At 47.3% G+C, this 20,009-nt stretch overlaps 1 protein-coding gene across 1 annotated transcript; it reads left to right on the top strand.

Annotated features, from left to right (window-relative positions):
* The first annotated feature begins 622 nt into the window (after window positions 1–622).
* LOC126650609 (extracellular tyrosine-protein kinase PKDCC-like) lies at window positions 623–9,188 on the top strand. The gene is given in 8 exon segments (XM_050335599.1): window positions 623–886; window positions 889–1,155; window positions 1,329–1,451; window positions 3,545–3,816; window positions 4,995–5,074; window positions 5,165–5,269; window positions 6,775–6,951; window positions 8,346–9,188. Coding segments are annotated over 8 exon segments (1,392 nt in total). The 3' UTR covers window positions 8,450–9,188.
* Window positions 9,189–20,009: the final 10,821 nt, after the last annotated feature.

The following is a 20,009-nucleotide window of genomic DNA, read 5'->3' as shown; positions in this document are numbered from 1 at the left end:
GTGTTACAGAAGGCAGCCCTGAGCTGCCTCGGAAATAAATGATAAATTTGTGTTTTCTGCCTAGATGGGCTGGTTTTGGCAGAGGAGGGTTTTTTGGATTTGTTGGTAGGGGTTTTTTTTCCTGGAAAAAATTACAATTCTGTGCTTTAGGCAGCGTTTTGCTGATTCAACCTAATGGGGCTTATCCTTCTAATAAGAGAGACTGCCAGTGTCTGCTTTTCTTAGAAACATAACCCGAGCTTTTCCAGAGGCAGAGGAACGTGATATCTCAGTCCTTCCTGATTTTAACTCGAAGTACAGCGAGATCCTCGACTGCGCGCTGCGGTAACTCTATCAAGGCTGACAAAACTCACGCCCGTGGAAATCGGCGTGTTCTGCCACAGAAACCGGAGGGTGGGCGGGCGCCCCTGGGGATGCACTGCTCGCAGTCGGCAGCTCCCCTTCCCACCCTGGGCCACCTTTTCCAAAACCACCGCCTCCCCTCCGCGGGCGGTCCGTGCCGGGGTGGGGGCTGCGGGTGCCGCCCGCCCGACACGCCCCCTCGGCGCTGCTCGCCCTTGGCGGCGCGGCGGAGCGCGGGCGGCAGAGCGGCGGCAGCGGCGGCGGGGCAGCCCCGCTCCCCATGGCGGCGGCGGCGGGGCGGGCTCGGCGGAGCGCCCGGCTGAGCGCGGCGGCGCTGCTGGCGCTGCCGGCCCTGGCACTGCTGGCGCTGCTGGCGCTGCCGCCCGGCCGCGGTGGCGGTGTCGGTGGCGGTGTTGGTGTCGGTGGCGAGGCGCAGCCGGGCTCCGCGTCGCCGCTCCCGCTGCCGCCGGGCTTGCGGGAGGAGCTGCGGCAGAGGCGGCGCGACCTGCGGCGGCTGGAGGCGGCGGCGGGCGGCGGCGGGGAGAGGCGGCGGCGGGCGGGCTGGGCTGCGACGATCTGAGCCGGGCGACGGCCGTGAGCATCCTGGGCTGGGGCTTCACCAAGGTGGTGGCGCGGGCGGCGCTGGCGGGCGGCGGTGCCGTCGCTCTCAAGTCGGTGCACGGGGCGGGCCGGGAGGTGCGGCGGTGCGTGCAGCGGTACGGGGCGCCCGCCGGCTGCCGCCGCCTGGCCGCCTACAAGCTGCTCAAGGAGGTGACGCTGCTGCAGCGCCTGCAGCACCCCGGCATCGTACAGGTACGGCGGAGGCGGGGAGGAGGTGCGGGGGGCGCTCCTTGGGCACGGCGGGGCTCGGTACCGGAGCTAAGCCAGTCCCCCCGAGTTGCCCCCGCTGTCCCCCGGCGGCCCCGACGTGCCTGGCGCTGGCAGCGGCGTCGCCCCGACCGACCGTGTCTTGTCCTCTCCCGCAGCTGCACGGTCAGTGCTATGAGAACAGCGGAGATGCTGAGCTACGGGTCACAGCCATGCTGGAGCTGGGATCCCCCCTGGAGATGATTCAACTCCTGCAGACCCCCTGGGAGGAAAGATTCAAAGTAAGGAAACAACACAAAAGGGTTTTTATCAGTCGGTCTTAGACCACAAACTGGGTAAATGCGAAGAGCCGGTGGTGCCTGCTGGGGCAAAGGGGATTCTCCTGCTGACACTGCGCTCCCGCAAAATTGTCCGTAAATCGTTTCGCTTTCACTCCTTTTAAATCACATTTAAACAGCCCTAGCCTGACGTCTCACAGCTAAGTTTCCTTCTCTCTAGAGCGAAGTTAGAAGAACTACATCTGGGAGGGAGTAGACACAAATTCAGTGCTGGGGTGGTGGTTAATACCCTATTAACACTATATTGCACTATATCGTTAGTTTTTCCTCTACATTATATACATGCAGAGGGACTTTGGTAGCGAGACCCCTCGGGAAAGCCACCTCACTGCGCTCCAGGTTGTTTGATGTGTGTTACCTGTTTGAGGCAGCAAGCTGAGCAACCTGTCCCTCACCATGTGTTTGTGTGGTGTTTCTGATCTTAGCCCTTTAGGTGTTACTGTAATGCAGAAACTACTAAACTGCTTTTCTCCTTCTGTAGGTGCTAGGATTGAGGCCCTGATAGAGAGAACTACCTTGTCTCCTAAGCGTCCTGCATAGGGACCCGTATGCTCCCCAGGAACATAAATGACTTGTGACGTGGCACTTATTTTGCTTATGGCTTGCATTACAGTTTATCTCAAGGGCTTAGCTGGGGGTTCACTATTACCTGGTCGGGTCCCAGGAGGAAATAGACCATCATGTAGGAGCATGGGTATCTTAATGTCAGCAAGAAATGCCTTGGGCAAAATAAAAGCACAACAAAAGTCCTAAAATAAAATCCCTGCCTGCATGAGGTCCTTAATGTTGAAGAAGAGCCTTGCCATCCAAGCCAGAGGGGGAGTGTGGCAACTGTGCTCACTCGGCTGTGAGATGTGGAGCTGAGATTCTTATGATTGCTTCACTAAACAAGTTAAAATAGCATCAGAGCTTCCAGAATAATTTCTCTTGGCTTGTGGAGTTCTACTTCTGCTTGCGGACAGTTTCATACTGGCTTCTACATAGCTTTCCCAGCACCTCATCTTCTCAATGTGCCAAAGCCTCCTGTAGAGCTAGAAACTCATGATGCTGGATTAGCTGATGGTAAGGTCTGGTACGGTGGCATTAAAGATTTTAGTAATCTCTTGACTCATGAAGACACTAATTCAGAATTTACACTGGTACTGTCTAGTCCTGTTTCCTAATTAGGGCGTCTAAACATATGGGATTCCCCTGTGATGAGCCACATCAGATACCAGCGATTGTGCGAGCTGTTCCAAGGGAAAAAACCCTCACGCCTGCACAGATCGCTATCGGCAGCAGTGAGGGGTGGCGTGAGGCTGCCTGGCACACCTAGCCGAGGATACAGTTTGTCTGATGCCAGGGCTCCTGATACTGAATGAAAACTGCTGCAAAAAGCTACTCGAGCAAAGTGCTGGCGCAGAATAAATGCACTCTTCTAGCTCTAGTTTATTTAAAAATCATTTACTGAGCTTTCTGCTGGGTCAGGTATTGTCTGACCTTTCCCCACTGCCAGAAAGTTGACATAAAAGCAAAAGAACTGGCAGTAAATATATTGTGTGCTTTGACTAATTGTTCAGAAGCATGACTGTGTGCCCAAATTCATATTGCTGAGTGATGCATCAAGGCATGAGTCTGGTATTAATGACCATGGAGCCTCAGTCTGTATGGAGCAGCATGAGGAAAGGGAGAAGAATCTATTAATTCTATGCCAGAGTGGGAAAAACCCTTCTGATTTCAGCTAGCAAATCAATATAGCTCCTGAAACATGAAGACTGCTATTGTTTTCCTCACAGCTCTCTCCTCTAGTTCTTCTAACTGCAAATGTCTCTTTTTGTATACACACATTTTTAAAAAATGTTGCTAAACTACTTACCAGTCAAATCCTGTGGCAATGTTGATAATAAATTTTGTAGCGTACATATAATTACCTTTTAAGTTCTATATGCTTTTTTTCCCTTTTAATTTCATTGAGTGCAGTGTCCTTTGTTCTACTTCCAATTTAATAGCTGGTTTTCATCTGTTTTTTCTATGCATATTCATCTTCTCTTTCTCAGATTTGCCTCAGTCTTGTGAAACTGCTCTTTTACTTGGCACATTCCCCCCTGGGTTCAATAGTCCTCTTGGATTTCCAGCCGAGGCAGTTTGTTATGGTGGATGGAAACCTAAAAGTGACAGACATGGATGATGCCAGCACTGAGGAGCTGTCATGCAAGGAAGATAATGACTGCACACTTGACTTCCCTACCAAAAGCTTCCCTCTCAAATGCTCTGCAGCTGGGAAATGCGAAGGAATAAATGAAAAGAAGAATCTTTTCAATGCATATCGGTATGTCCAGCTAGATGGGGGAAAATCTGGGGTGGTTGAGCTCACACTCTGCCATGTAGCCTCCAGCAACTTGTGTTTCTTCTGTGCGGTGATTCCCCTCACTGCTGTCGAAGGGTAGTTAAAGATCACTTTGAAGCAAGTTATTTTCCTTATAAGGCAGAAAAATAGTGCAGTTGTTGTCTGGTGAGAATGAAGGCATCTTTTTTCTGCTGCTCCCTTTCGCCAGTGCCCTCTAGAAACTTGCCCCAAAGCTTGCACCTGTGAATTTGCTGTTTGCCAAACAAGCCCCAGTGCTTGACATTCATGGGCTGTGTTTGCTGAAATAATTGGCAGCGTGAGCTACCTGCCAAAGCCCGCCAGCTTTGAGTCCGTGTTGTTTGGAACAGGCTGGCTAACTCCTCCCTTGAACTCAGAATGTCCCTGTAGAGACTGTGGGCACCTGTGGAAGAGTAATAGAACAGGTTAACAGGCAAGGGTTAGGGTTAGGCTGCTACAGCATTCCGTGTAGGACATCAGCTGAAAATGTAGGGGCTTCTGCTCATCATTGGTGCATGGCAGGTCATGTACTAGGAGGAAGCCTTGGCAGCTGGATAGTTACACAGAAGGACTTTGTAAGGGAGCCTGAATTTCCAGGATTCAGTATTACAGGGCAAACCCCTGCACTAATTACTGCAGCCTTACAGTTGCACTTGTCTCTTGTGCACTTTTCCCCCTAGAGCAGGAGTTTTGTGGAAGGGTCGGAAAATGAGTCATCCTACCTTTCCAGGGGCAGTAAGAATGCCAAAATTTTCAGGGCAAGGGCAAGGTCTTGCGTGAGTCTTCTCTCATACTGTTGTTTTTGGTTGGTTGGTTGGCTGGTTTTTGTATTGGGAAATGCATTGCTTAGTGTACAAAAGTGGCCTGGGGAATGAGGGGACGCTTCATTGCATGAACCTTTGCAAGGTGGATTTCACGTGGTACTTTGGCAGCATGCTGTGCTGCAAGGACCACGCTTTCAGCCCAAATCACAAGGAACCATCTGTGATTTGAGCACCAAGATGTGCTCAAACATAACTTTATAACCAAAGCAGACTTACTGGTTGCATATGGATAATCAAGTCACGGGAAAATGCAGACAACGTAATCACCAGGGAAATTAAGCTGCTGTATTCTAATCAGTCTGTGGGATTTTTTTGCAGGTATTTTTTCACCTATCTTTTGCCACACTCTGCACCACCAGCTTTGCGGCCCCTTTTGAGTGATATTTTGAATGCAACAGGTATCAGCTAATACTCATAAGCTTCTTTTTTGGAACTAAAAGGTATTTCATGGATTTATTTATCTTTGTCATCTTTCCCCTTAAATGTAGGTGATTTACGATACGGGATAAATGAAACTGTGAAAGCTTTTGAAAAGGTTTTACATCTCTACAAGTCTGGGCTCTATCTGCAGAAAAGACCTGTTCTTTTAAAAGGTACCTGATTTTCAATGCTTTAAGTAGCATAGCTACTGAGAGAGTGAGGAACTTGGTAACTGGTCAAATTCTGATCTCGCATACATTCAGGCAGTGTACAGTCACTAGAAAAAGCACCAAAAGTGTCTTTTTTTGAGCAGCCTTTTGTTGTTTTTTCATGGGAGCTATGCATGATTGCATTGCTTTGCAAAATAAAAGCAGTGCAGACAATCTGGCCTACAGATGGACATGTGCTTCTAAATACTCCTCTCACAATGAGCATCAGTATTTCAAGTGACTGTATTTGGGATAGCTTAAGCAACTAAACCAGAGTAGCAAACTGAGTGCCTCCTGTCTCTCCTTGGGATCATCTTATCCTGTGGACCAGTCGTTCAGTTTTCTGGGCTGATACTGAAACTCCCCATTTCACTGGATGGCTTCTCTCTGCTGGGCACAGATTATTATGGGAACATACAGTGGGGAGGTGACAACACTGAGATGAGTGTGGCAGGGTGACTGGGATCTCAAGCCCTCTAAATTCCTTTTTTCTGAACACTATTCTATTGGACCTGTGGATGGATAAATGAGCCTTTATGAGATGCATTCCTCTGAAAAGGATGCATCTGGTGGTAGAGAGATGAGGCTGATCAAAAGGAAGTCTTTGAAAGTTCAGTAGTTACTGTGGTTTGCATTTTCTTGAGAGTTCACCTGTGATGGTGGGGAGGGGATGGTGGTTTGCAGAAGGAAATCTCTTTACATGTGAAAGAAGTAGAATTTGCACCGTTATGAACACAGATACCTGGTCATTTGCATGGAAGAACCAGCAGCTTTAACAAGAATTACTAGTATTTTCCAACACCTACCTCTTGGCTTCACAACTGGCCCAGTAGCAGTGTGCCAAAGTGATCACCATTCTAGAGGTGTGGGAAGGTGGGGAGAGACTCTTAGCAGTCAGTGAACAATAGCCTGAACAGCACCTGCTCAGGCTTGTCAGGTCTTTTGTCTTTTGTCTGGTCTCCTTGTCAGGAGCAGGATCTGGCCTCCCTTTCCCACACTGTGGTTCCTAAAGCTCCTGATTCTGTGGGTGGCAACCATGATGGGAGGGTCAGCATGTGCCCCATGTAGCTCGGTGCTGGTGCTGCTTCTGCTGTTGAGGCTGGGGTGTAGGAGAGGCTGTGAGGTTCCCTGGATAAGAAAAGGAGAGCCTATGTATTTGTGCAGCAGCCTCCTCTCACCCACCCCCTATGGTTGCACCCCGTTCCTTCACCCTTGAGAGCTCTGCCCTCTCTCCTACGTCTATGGGGGAATTGCTGTCCTGTGCTCCATAGCAGAACCAAAAGGCAGCATTTGGGTTTCTTTTAACTTTGCAGCTCTACCCTCACTCCATCTACTCAGGTCAGTTCAGTCTATCCCTATCACATTTCTTTTGAGTTTCACTGAAGTGCAGCTCCCTAAGTGTGTAGTATAACTAGTCTCTGAAAGTGCACTTTTAAGTGTTTCCCTAGACACCTTCTTTCTGTTCCCAGACTACATCTCCCTAAAGGGTTTCCGAACAGTGGAAGGAGAAGACTACAAGTGCTGGCCCTCCTACAGCCACCTGGGATGCCTGCTGTCCATCCACAGCGCCGAGGAAGCTGCTGCAATTTGTAACTCCCAGTCACAGTGTCAGAGTTTTGTCGTCACCCAGCAGAGGACATGGACAGGTGAGCTGTGACAGGGTACTGCCACGTGGTGCCCCTGCTTCCTCAGTTGTGAGTGGAGGTGATGCTGCTGCCTTCCTCCGTAGTGCCTTGAGTCTGCAGGCACATGTAAAAGCTGCCTTCCTCATTCTCAAGATCAGATGGCTGCCACTGTGGGCATCCGAAAATTCCCCGAGTATTTTTTAAGGATACACAAGAGAAATTATATTCTCCTTATGCACCTTTTCTCCTCTACTAATTTTGCACAGGACTGGTAGGTGTTGTGAAACAGTTACTTATTTCTCGCAGAGATGGCTTCACTTTGGTGTTAGGCTAAACAGTCCCTGTGGTATGGATAGTTTGCAAAGCTGTGGGGTTTTTAGAGATGAAAGAAGCCATGTAGAAGAAGGTGGTTACTATTGTTATAATTAAAAGAATCATAGCTTACAAGTTGTTATCCCCTTTATCAAAACTAAAGCCCCAAGCCAAGGGATTTCCAGAATGTCCCTGTAATTAGCTCTGATTATAGCCTCTTACAGCTAGCATGTTTTCAGAATTATTATAAATTATCTCATTTAGCTGACACTTCAAGCGTGAGCTAAATTGTTTCTTAAAGTGAAACACTAAATGAGGTAAATGAGTGTTTTCACTCACAGTGGTGCTGAAGAATCACATTTTGTCAGCTCACGTGACATTTTAAAAAAAACACCAAACTACCAGAAGCGCATGCTTTTCTGTGCGCTTGTGTGCAATTGGCATGTGGCAAACTAGTGACATAAGAGTGTTTGCACGGATGCAACATAAATCTCTTTGAGCCGGTTTCGCACCAGCAATGGATTGTGTGAGCTGTGCCTAATACATCTCATCTGGCTCCCTCACAGGGCAGCTGTTAGTTGCTGTCTGTGATGCCTGCCTGGAAGGAATCCTGCTTGATGTGGTGGTGAGGATGCAGGAGAGGCAGCGTGGGACAGAGACCCTTTCTGCAGCACCTCGGCTTGGGTGCTGATCCCTGACATCCCACACCATGTCTGCAGTCTTAATCCCTTCCTGGTACTTTTTCTTCCTCAGAGTTCTACAGCTCGTCTTTGCAGCCAAAGATGCAAAAAGTGTGTGGCTGAAATGCCGAGTGCCTAAGTTTGCCAGTTGGATTAACGAGAACTGTGGGAATGTGTTAGTCCCTCTCAGGGCAGCTTGGAAAAGCAAAGCAAGACGTAAAAGCCTCTAGGGCTGGATGATGCATTCCTTGTGCACACTCTGTGAGCATCTGGAGTTTACTGGGGGTGTAAAACACATCTATGGCAGGGCAGAGTGACCCTCTGTTAGGCAAGCAGTGCGTTCCTGTGTCTTTTGCAATAAATAGCATGGGTCAAGGTGAACCTATCTCCTCTATTAAACTTGCGTTTTTATTTCCTTTCCAGGACGCCCACTCGCCTCATTTCAGAGTAGCTGGACTGATTTAATACCAGATACTGATGCTGTAGTCTATATTAAACGTTCGGCTTCCTCGGGGGAAAGACTTTAAAGACAATGAGATCACATAAAATGATCCTGGGAGGAACAAACCGCTGGGGAGAATTTCATCTGCTGGAAAGAATGACATATTTTATTTTGCTTTGGGATGGGATCTCCCTGCCAGCTCAGATAGAGTCAAATGCTGCTGTCTCCTTGATCAAAGCTCAGATTTCTCATTGCTGCTCCGCTAGCTTGTTTTCTGTTCCCACACTGCTGTTCCACATAAATGGTCCCAGTTTTAGTCAAATGTCGCTAGACTGTGCAATACTTAGCTTTGCTGCTTTGGCCAGCTTGTCAGTCAAGGAATAGAAATAGCTGCAAGGGATCCAGCTTGGGTAGGCTTAGTTATTTCAGTCACCTCCAAAAACCTATGGATAATGCACTTTCCAGAAGGCAACGGCTCTTTCTGCAGCTACCAACTGGGATTTCATACCACTGCAAATGCAGAGGACGGGATTTCAGTGATGGAGCCAAGGGTGCAGGGTGGGGATCCTTAACTGGAGGTTGATGATGGGGGTGGTCTTCCAAGGAGGGTCCTGATTCAGTTCCTTCCAGTGTAGGGGAGGGAAGTGGCGTATAGGTCAACTCTGGATGCAGGATTTGGGTTTGATCCTATGTGATTTCTAATACCAGCTCCCATGTATCAACCTTGAAGGTTTTTCTCTGTTACTTTCCATGAAAGAGCAAGACATTCAAATTATTTATGTGTAAGGTGTGACTTCGTTTGATAAAGAATGACTTTATTCTAAGCATGCTGTGAAAAGTTTTTTTCTTTTTCCCTTTAATTGTCAAAGTCTTTACTGCAACCAAATGACCAAATGTGTTTCCCACCTTTATCTCACCTAGTGTCACCCAGTCCTGAGGCCAACCTATGAGTGCTTTAAGCGGTGTATGAATGTTCCTGAGCCCCTCGGACACTTAGGTCTTGGAGGATGCTCTGTGGCTGTGCTAGCAGGCTCATAAGTGTAGAGGAGACAGTCTGGTCCCAACAGCCTCCTGCAACTGCCCGTCACTGAAACTGTAGATGTTTGTAGGCCTCTGAAAAATAGGTGGGGATTAGTATAATTTCAGACTGTAAGAGATTGCAATGGCAGTGCGTGGAAGCAGTGACCATACAGTATCTTGTCTGCTGTCAGGGAAAGCCCAGATGGCCACTGACCTCATGGCTTATAGGGGAAGTCTCTGGCCTTGTGCAGGAGAGCCACGCTGCAGCCTCTGTGTGATGCTACATTGTTTTCTGCTTAGCCCACGCTGTAAATGACAGCTTTTGGGACACAGCCTTGGGCTCCTTGTAGCCTACAATGGTGTAGCCATTTCCTTGTGGGGTCTTGTAGCAGCTGGGGCACCCCTGAACAAAGGTGCCTGAGCTCTTGCCTGGGGTTGTGCTGTGGTTCTGATGGTCTGGCCCTGTCTTTCCTAGTGCAGGACCTCACCTTTCAGCCCATTAGTCGTCAATTAACCCACAGCAATACCATTGCATGGGGGCTTTCTCATGCACTGTAACCCCTGCTGCTTACTCTGGGTCTTGAGGACTCTGATAGTGATACCAATTAATGAGAATTCCTAGTTAGCACAACAAGAAGGCTTTTAGTGATGGCCACATTGCTGCAGGCTTTGTGAAGGCAAGGCTTTTTAAATGGACAGCCACAGGCCGCTCTCTCCATTACAGTGGATCCTGTGGAAGTTGAAGGAAAAGTCCTTCCAGGGGTCCACTATTGTTTTAGTTTGAATCCCCTGAGCAGGGCTTCAGGCATCTGCTGTGTGGTGCTCTACATTAGCAAGAGGTGATTTCTTATCTCAGCCTCCTGAGATACACATCAGAAGTATTGTCCAGAGCAAGGGCAAGGGCCAGCCTGGGGTAATTTCTGAGAGGAAGAAACAGAATGCAGAACTTGAAGTGATTCCAGTTTGTTCTAGAAAGATCTTCCCGTATTAAAAATAACTCCCAGTTTAAAAAAAAATTGGTTGCCTGCCAGGCAGTCATGTCCAGCCCCTCAGCAGATGGTGAAGGTGCAGGGTATGGCAGTGTTGCTTGGATAAACGTATGTTCCAGCATCAAACCTGCAGTTAGACCCTGAGAGCAGAGACCATGTCATCCTGTCTTAAAAGTTTTGAGCAGATGTAATAATAATAAACAAGCAATAATAATAATGATAAATAAATAAATAAATAAATAAATAAAAGGAAAATCTAGGCTCCAAAGTATCACAATGCTCCATCTGCTGTTGCCACAGCAAGTGGCTTTTGTAGGATGTTAAGACCACCCTCTGCAAACATGTAAGTGCATTCTTAGGGCCTGAACACTCATGAGCACATTCATCCTGCTAGCACAGAGAAACAACTAGGGCACAAGCATACCTTTATGTCCAATGCTGTTCATGTCCTAGAGCCTTAGAAAATGCTGCAAATGTGCTAGCAAAAGTGTATGCACCGATTTTCTTTGTACTTCTGTGCAGCTCCCCATGGCACTGGTGGGCACGCCAGCTTCAGCCTGATTTGGGGTGACATCCCACTGCAGCCCAGTGGTACCCAGTGAATACTGGCTGATGCAAAATGTTTTCTCCCCCTACTGCATCTAGAACTATAGTTTGACATGTGTTTGATGAAACACAGTCACTGGAAAAAGCAGTTCCCACCCTGCATTTTCCCAGCTTCTTGCTGTTATCATCTGTTAAGAAACTTCTACCAATGTCTGTGCCAGTTTAAAAGCGTGTAGGGTTATTTCTCTGTTAGCCTGCAGAGAGCAGCTTGTGACCCCCAAGGTTCAGGTACCTTGCTCGAAGTTCAGGTGCTACTTCTATGCCAGGTCTGTGTGAAGCACCCAGGCTGCTCACAACCCTAAGAGCAGGCTACAGGAGCAAGCATCTTCTCTTCAGCTTTTGGGCCCCTGTGGTTGTTTTGTAATGCACTATCTTTATGTTCTATCTCACTCAGTCAGTCTTTATTCATCCTATCCTTTTATTAAATTATAACTGTATCAAGCAACTTCAGACTTTCAGTGCCAGTGAAAATTTCATTGCACGACTAAAAACTGTGTTTCAGTAACTGTGGCGTATACAAACTCAGATACAAACATTTACTGCCCTTAAAACTCCCAGTTGCTGGAGTCAATTTGTCTCTGCTATTGCTGATCAGTATTTCAGCCACCATTGTGGAATATGTAACAGAGGAAAGTGCTTGGAAGGAAACAGCAGGAGATCAATTGCAATGGAAACCATGTGTTCTGGAGGAGTAATATTTACCTAAATGTGTCTATCACATCTTCCCAAAGGATGCTGCCTTTAGGAGAGAATGGATATGAACATGGTGCCTCCACAGATAAAAGTTGGAAATATTGGGTTTTTAAAGACAAACTTTAATATTCCTAATTAATTCCATATTGTAATAACAGATATAAAGCCACATCCATCAAGGATAATACCATGTACTCCAAAGATATAAACCACAGTTTAATTAATAGCAACAGATGCTGCATTACTCATGTTCAGTATGTCTGCACAGGCGTTTACATGACTGGTGACTTCATGAGAGATTGAAAAGCAGAGTGAGGGAGACAGAACCCCGTATTGAAAATGCAACTCCTGGTGCATCAGGCAAGATTCAAGTACCAGTGAGTGTCATACTTGTATTCTTACATGGCATATTCTGCAAATTTTGGTGCTCTAAGTGATGCTCTAAGCACCACTCAAATAGATGAACTTTCAAGTTAATTTGGGGAAAAAAAAGAGGAATTTGTCATAGGCATTTTTAGGCCCAAATCACACATCTGGATTAACACTGATTGCTGTAAGGACTGCTATAAATTGATGTACCAAGCACTGATCTTGGTGGATAGAAGTCAGAGCACTTTGGCCCTACTGGGTCAAAAGAGCTGGTTTGGGCTCCAGTTTGAGGAATTAGGTAACTAGGGAATTGGAGGACTTCAGAGTGGATCACCCTCACTAACTATATCACTTGCAGCAATCCTTTTCCTTGGTTCCATTGTCCCAGTGTATCCAAGTGCCACGTGGTGGAGATGGGAAAATTCACAGAAGAGAATTTTATGAGGGGTAACCATGGGCCCCTCTGCCTCCTTTGCATCTCCTGTACTTAGTCCAGGATGGTGGATTTTCCCTGAATTATAGTTCTTGGCTAGTGGGAAAATGTATCAGATTACTTTAAACAGGTCTGGAGGTACCAAGGAAGGGTGATAGCTGGAGGGAATGGCTGCCAGACTCCTCTGCTTGGAATTCAGCTCCTGGATCTGGGTGAGAGCTCCAGGCAAGGGAGCTCTGGGGCCTTTTGACCCTCAGCCCTTCTAGCCAGCCAACCCAAATGGCAGAAGCACTGGGTTCACTGGTAGGGAAGGCTTCTTGGCATAGGTTTGGAGGAGATGCTGATAGTGTTGTAAGATACATATATGCTTGGCCTTTCTGGGCACCAAGTTATGTCCCTTCACCATACCCACTATGTTAACTGCCCTATCCTCACCCACTCCCAAGTACCATAACCACCATAACCCCACCTGGTGGCTGCACACTCAGATCTCTCCCTCCTGTCATTTACTCACCCCCCCCAGTCCCCAGCACACCTACTTGTTAACCTTTTGTAGACCCACACCCTCAGCATCCACACATGGCCCCACAGCCTCTTGCTCTTGCAGCCAATACATGGAATCACATAATCATAGAATCTTTAAGGTTGGAAAAGACCTCTAGGGTCATTGAGTCCAACCATTAACCCAGCACTGCCAAGTCCACCACTAAACCATGTCCCTAAGTACCACGTCCACACATTTTTTGAACACTTCCAGGGACAGTGATTCCACCACTTCCCTGGGGAAGTACTACCACATAGGTGGTGGTAAGTAGGGCTGGGGAGCCCTTATTTCTATACTGTCAGAAGTGAAATAGCCCTGTGTGTAGCAGGAGGCCACATCTGAAAGGTGTAACCACAACGTAAGCCTGCCTTTGATTTGTAACCTCTCTTTTCATTTACCATTGATGGTTTCTAGATTAGCAATTGCTAAATACAGTGTAGTAATAGCTTCCTGAAACAACTAGGGTTAAAGCCCTGCATTAAAACCACATTGCCTTAACTACATTGTATTAGTCTCATGGTGTATCACACCTTCCAAATCCAAGTCTAGACAAGGCTTAAGAAAATGTAAATGCCTACATTATATAATGTTTGTCAGTATTTATCCGTAAACCCCATCAGAATCAATAGGAGTCTCAAGTACTCTTTTTGGATGAAATTTGTTGCCCTACTTACAATACTGGAAATGTAAGATACAGCCTCATAATGAAGTTAAACAACAGCAACCCCCAAAACTACAAAATAAACACCCAAATTTCCAAATTCTTGTATCTGTAAGTTATATCTCCTACGTAACGTCTTTAGCAAATGAACTGTTTTTCTTTGCTGGGAAAAACCCTGCTGCAAATTCCCTCACTACTTCAGATGACAGATCAGAGAGTTCAGGCTTAGATTAAAAGCTTGATAATGAAACCTGGGGACACAAGTTTATCATCACCTTGGGTAGCCAGAGAGGTGGTTTATGAATGTCTTGGGATCACTGGGTTGCAAAGGAGATTCTCTTGGACCACCAGTGGAAAGTACCAAGAAACAATTTTGGCACTGCTGTCTGGTCCAGTGCTGTTCGTCATTCGCTTGGAGAGGGAGTAGTGTACTCCCACTCCTAATTAATCTTGCCCTTGTTTGTTTATTCTGATTCTTTAAATACACAAGAAACAATTCCCGGTCCCTCCCAGTGGAATAAATGCCATGGTTTGCATTTTTCTGGGCTTGACTCTTTCACTTTGTCTAGCAAAACTATTGTTACATGACTTTGCCAATTAACATCACCTCTGAAACAAAGCAGTGGCACCAGACTAAATTCACTTGTACTCTGGAGTACAAAACCCCAAAAGCATCAACCCCCAAAGTTTTACTGGCACAGCTAAAAGTCAGTTGAAGACATACTCTGGAAATCGCCTAATCACTGCAATTGGTATGTTTGTTTGCTTGCTGTATGGAAATGAAAATTAAAGCCTCTACCAAGACCCTTATAAATCAGCAAAATGTTCTTTGATTCACCCAGAGAACCTCCAGTAGAAGCTGCTTCCAACACAGAATAATGAACTTTTCCTTTTAAAAAGGTAATAGTGTTTAAGAACTGCCTCTCATTAAATAGCTTTTTGTTTTGTTTTAACTGAGTGCTTCATCTTTGAAAGGAATCAGTCGCATGTTGTTTTAACAGTGCTTCCTCCATCTTACTAAGACAACACAACACAGCCGCTTAAGGATTAGTCTCTCATCCTCACCTTCTGTTTTCCTGTTGATAGTGGCTGTCATTGGGTGCTAATGGAAAAGCCCATGTGCACATGCCAGCGGTGCCTCCAGGGAGAGGGAGGACGGTCTGCAAATCCTCACTGCAAAGGACCCTGCAGGGTGTCACCGAGGCTGTCGAGGGAGCTGCCACCCGTAGGGAGGGGAAATGGACACAGCATCCCCCTCGTCACAGCACCTCGCAGCATTGCCTTGATGCTGCCCCACCAGCAGACAAGGCGGTAGCTGGGGCAGTGGCAAGTGGTCAGGCACTGCCAGGATGCATCTGCCAATGGGAGGAGGGTGGAGGCACCTCACCTAGGGAGGCTGCCCACCCATCACTGTGTCCGGCAGCGCGCACGGAGAGAGGGCTCCTGCACTTACAGACCTGGACTGGGAGCGGCTCCCTGTGTTTTGTCATCTTTCAGCTCGTGGTCTGAAGTATCAGTGTCCTAGGGCTGAATCTGACAGTGATGTGATAAGCAGTGCAACAGCCAACATAACACTGTAGCTTCTGTTTGAAATACAGATATCAGGAATTCTTTGTTTGGAGCCATTGTTTAGCAAAGGAGCTTCACTCCTGCCAGTCTGTAGATGCGCTATCTTCGGAAAGGGGAATTGTTCCCACGCCAGGAACCAAATCAAAGTTATACCTTCATCCTTAGAAGTGCAGTTTTACCTTGCCTGACCCTCCCATCCTCCAGAGGACCCCGAACTTGGGAGGATTGGCTTTGCACGTTCATGCATAGAGGAGAATAGGGAGAACAAACAAAACACCCCACCCTTTTCCACTTATGTAAGATCAGAAAGAGTGTAGGCTAAGCCCAGAGGACTGGATTTATGGCTTCAGAAGAACCTAGTTATTAAAATGTTATGAAAGTTTTCCTCTCCTTTAAATGCATAAATATGCAGATGAAAGGAGCCATGTGATCTGGCCACTGGCCATGCTGCTGCAGGCTCAGTCTAATTATCAGCTGCCAGCTCTGCTGCATTTTAAGTGGTGAACATGATTAAAGATACACAGACAATTGAAGAAAGTTAGATCAGTTCTTCAGGCCTGCTTCTATTTTATAACCACATGGCAGCTTGGCCTTGAGACTAAATCTGCCCTTAGAAGCTGAGGCAGAAAAGTTCTGCTGATCAGACGGGTTTTTTCAACCACAAGCTACATGTGCTCTTGAATTCATCATTTTCATAGCAAGCTGTTTGCCAAGGCAAACCGTTTCCCTTCCCCTCTCTGAGCAAAAAGAGGCTCTGAAGGGGGGAACGATGCAGGTAGGACCAGGTGTTTGGCCGGATTTAGGCACTGTAGAAGCGTGGCCTGAATATTCAAACTCTCCAACCAGAGAGGTGCAAACTCATTTAAAAAGAGTTGCAAAACCAGCATTTTCTAGGGTTTCTCCTTTCCCTTGGGTCAGGAAATATCATCAAGAAACCCAGATGGCCTCATCCTTCTGGGGGAGAGCCACAGTCCTGTGGGCAGGACAAGGAACTGGGACTCCTCTTCCAGAGCTGCCAAGTTTTCGAGTCAAGTGTCATTGCCATCGCAGCGGCAGCAAGGCCAAACAGTCTGGCAGCATCTGTCCTTTTGTCATCTGTATTCGCTGGGGAACAGAGCCTGGTTCTGCGAAGTGACAGACCCATCAAGTCTCACACACTGGGTGTGAATCTCATGCTGTGGGTTTTTGCCTCAGTGCTTCTCAGAGAAATGGCCGGGTCTTGTGCTGTCCCCAAGCCTCGCCCCTCTCCCAGGGCTCAGCGCAGTGGATGCTTCTGCCTGGCTCTGCCTGGGAGCTGCTGTCAAGCCGTACCGTGCCTGGGGACTTTAAAAGTGGCAGGCTTCTGAGTAACTTGTTTTAGTGTTGTTTCATGGCTTCCCAGAAAGACGTGTCTTTCCAAAAGACAAAGATTTGGCTGGTTTTTAACACCATCACAACTGTGACACAGCCACCCCATACAGTCCTTGGAGTGAGTTGGTGGCTGCTCAGCTGCCATGGCCCATCCCCAGACTTGCTGTAGCCACTGCCTGCCTGCACATCCTTTGGATGAGCACAGAAGCTCCACGCTGGCTCAATCTGCTGGTTCTGTGCATTGTTCTGTGCATGTGGCACCTCCAGAGGAGGCTGCTTCTTAAGCCAGGTGGCAATTAATGCTGGAAGGGTGCAGCTTGCTTCAACCTCATCGAGAAATCCCATTTCATTAATGTTCTACTGTTGCTTCAGCACAGGACTGGTTTCACCTGGGATTTCAAAATGCCTCAGATATGTGTTGGCTACCTGTCCAGGTTCCCTGTGAAGGGACACTCTGCCCCAGGGCACCACATGCAGCAGCTCCCAGCAGCCCGCTGTGGTGCTCCCAGGAGTGAGCTATGGTGTTCCGGGAGCCTGCTTGGCCAGGGTGTGTTGCCTGGGTGCCCCAGGGCGCTGCCAGCTCTGTGGAGGAGCTGTGGTTCTCCACAGCCACATGGCCATGGCCCCGTGTTGAGGCAGCGCTGAGCCGCCAGCACGCTGTGCTGTGCCCAACCACCTCCACCACAGCCACGAGACCTCACCAGCGTTTTGTGGCCAGCTACAGCAGAGGAGTAGTTTTGGCTCTTCCTGTAATGAACAGAGAGAAACAGGCCCTTGCTGACATTTGACCCCTGTTAGGTATCTGCTCCTGCACAGGATGAATTACATCCTCAGAGCTCCTATCGAATACAGAAACAGTCCAGGGTGACTTGTTCAGACATAGACTTGTAAAATGAACCCTAGTCCAGAAGCCTGGTGCCAATAATTGTCTGTGTAAGCAAAGAGATGTGGCTGCTGCACACCATGTGCTGCTGGAAATGTGACTGTACCCTTCTGCTGAGCCCAGGTCTTCATATGTCAGAGGCTAGGGAGAGGAGAGCCGGGCTGTCTCCTTGTCCCACTGATTTATGAGCTGGATGCTAACAAAGTCACTCCATCCTTTGAAAAGGAACACTGCACAAATGCATGTAGCTCTCTATCTTCCCAAGATTAGAGCCTCCTCCAGTTTCTTGCTGATTTAACTGTCAGCCATCCAACCAATAAATCGAAGGGAGACAAAGCTGGAAGATAAAACTTGTTATTATGCCTCATACCTGGGCAGCCCACACAGCCCCCTGCCCTACTGCACAAGCTTTGGGTTTTTCTCCTCCTTATATTGTGTTTGTTGAGATGTAAACCAGTTGACAAAATGCATCTCCTCTGTGCCAAAGTTATGCCTTAAGAAGCCCCACTATAATTTTGTGTTCCTCTCAAAAATTTCCTGTTTCCTGGCAGGACTGGAGCATCGCTGTTGTTCCCAGATAACCAAGGATCCTAAAAGACCCAGTTTGTGATTACAGATTTGCTAAGGTGGAAATTTGCATTTTCTCTATTCTGCTTGCCAGGCACTGCTTCCCAGATCACATTTTCTCTTTTAGGAATAAAGTAGTGTTGTGCTCAGTAAAGACTTTTTCAGAACATAATCTCTTTCACTGTTTGACAAAATAAACATGCCTCGTCCTGAAGATTATTCCATTGCAAAAGATAAGCAGAATGGGGGAGTTATCAGTGCTAAATATCCTACAAAGGTCATTCCATACTGATCCAATACATAAACAGTCAGGCCACAGAAGTCTGTTTTTTCTAATGCATTAATAATACATAAACAGGCTACTCTTTCTAGTCTCAACCAGATGCCTCTGCATTATTAGCCTACTCTCACTAATATATTCTCTGATAGAGAAAAAGAGGATTAATCACATGCAGGGAATGGCAGGAATATATATATATATATATAAATAATTCTTTGTTTCCTGTTCTCAGTATTTGTTTGCATTTAAACATGAGGACAGGGCTGGGAGGGGACTGCCTGTCAGCCTGCTGACTCTTCCCTCTGTTCCTTCACAGCTGCTCCTGAGGTACAGTACAGCCAGGACTTCTGAGAGCCTCTGTCCCTGAAGTCAAATGTTATCTGTAGATTTGCATTTCAACCCTGCTATCAACCTACTATTTATCCACACTCCAGCCATATAATAACATCCATTTTGGGCTAGTGAACTGTTAAATAGATTGGTTCATTGGCTAGGAAAAAAAAAAAAAAAAAAAGGACTATATTTACAAACCCAGTTCACATTTTAAAATCTCCATTTCAGTCAAGGGCAGGAAAGAACACAAATAATTAAAGCCGAGAGTGAGAACAAACAGGATCATCTGATTCGGAGTCTGTCAAGCCAAAGTAGCATCTCATCACTGCCAAGAGGGCAAATGCCTTGCCTGGCCTTGCCTCTGTGCTTCTGCTTGGTACCTTGGGCTGCTATTCCCTGAAAACCAATTTCACACACTAAAATGGCAGAAGACTTTCTGAGCAAAGACATTCAAATAAATATGCAAGGTTAGTGAGAAAACACTGGCTGGATGAGTTCCAGAGGATGGTGGAGCTTGATGAGAAGTTAGAATATATTGGTAATGAAGGGCTGGAGAAGGGGCAGGGGACATGGAAAGAACAGGAGAAAGGGCAGAGCTGTGGCAGGGGTGGCTCAGGGCACTGGGGTACAGGACCATTGCCATGTGGTTTCATGATCTGCTGAAACAAATCTGTGAATCTGTATTATTGGAAAAGCTTTTCCACCACTTCCCTTGCACCATACCCTGCTGCTTCACAGCCAGACAGGCCAAGAGGCATCAGAGAGCCAGAAACGAATCTGAAACATATATTAGTGTTAGGTCAGGGGAGCTCCCTGGTATGGAGCATGTGTTTGCATGAGTGTGGTCTGGAGGCCAGGGAGGCAGTGAGGACAGGGGTGACAGAACCAGGGAGCTGCACAAAGCCTGCTTTTCCTTCTGTCCTCACTGCAGACTGAGGCTGACCCATGTGAAGTAAAAAACTGCCCTCTGGCTCTCCTCCCTGGAGTGGGGGCCTTCCACCCTGTCGCTCTTGCACTTACAGCTGCTTCTGAACTGTATTTAATGGGACACAGAATCATCATGGAATGGTTGAGGCTGGAAGGGAGCTCCAGAGATCATCTTGTCTAACCTCCCTGCTGAAGCAGGGCCACCTACAACCACTTGTACAGGACTGTGTCTAGATTTTTTCTTTATTATCTCTGAAGGGAGAGACTCTACAACCTCCCCAGACAGCCTACTTGCAAACACAATGTGAACAACACAAGTGCACATGCCATCTCTCTTCTACAAGGGATTTCAGGGAAGACCTCAAATTTGAACCTGTGGGACACTGCATTTCATCACGATGCCTGGACTCCTGTGTCTAGT

This window comes from Myiozetetes cayanensis, unplaced genomic scaffold, assembly GCF_022539395.1.
Source record: "Myiozetetes cayanensis isolate MyiCay16 unplaced genomic scaffold, myiCay2020 scf6-25, whole genome shotgun sequence".
In the NCBI taxonomy this organism is placed as follows: Eukaryota; Metazoa; Chordata; class Aves; order Passeriformes; family Tyrannidae; genus Myiozetetes; species Myiozetetes cayanensis.
This window is presented reverse-complemented; position numbering and strand designations above follow the sequence as displayed.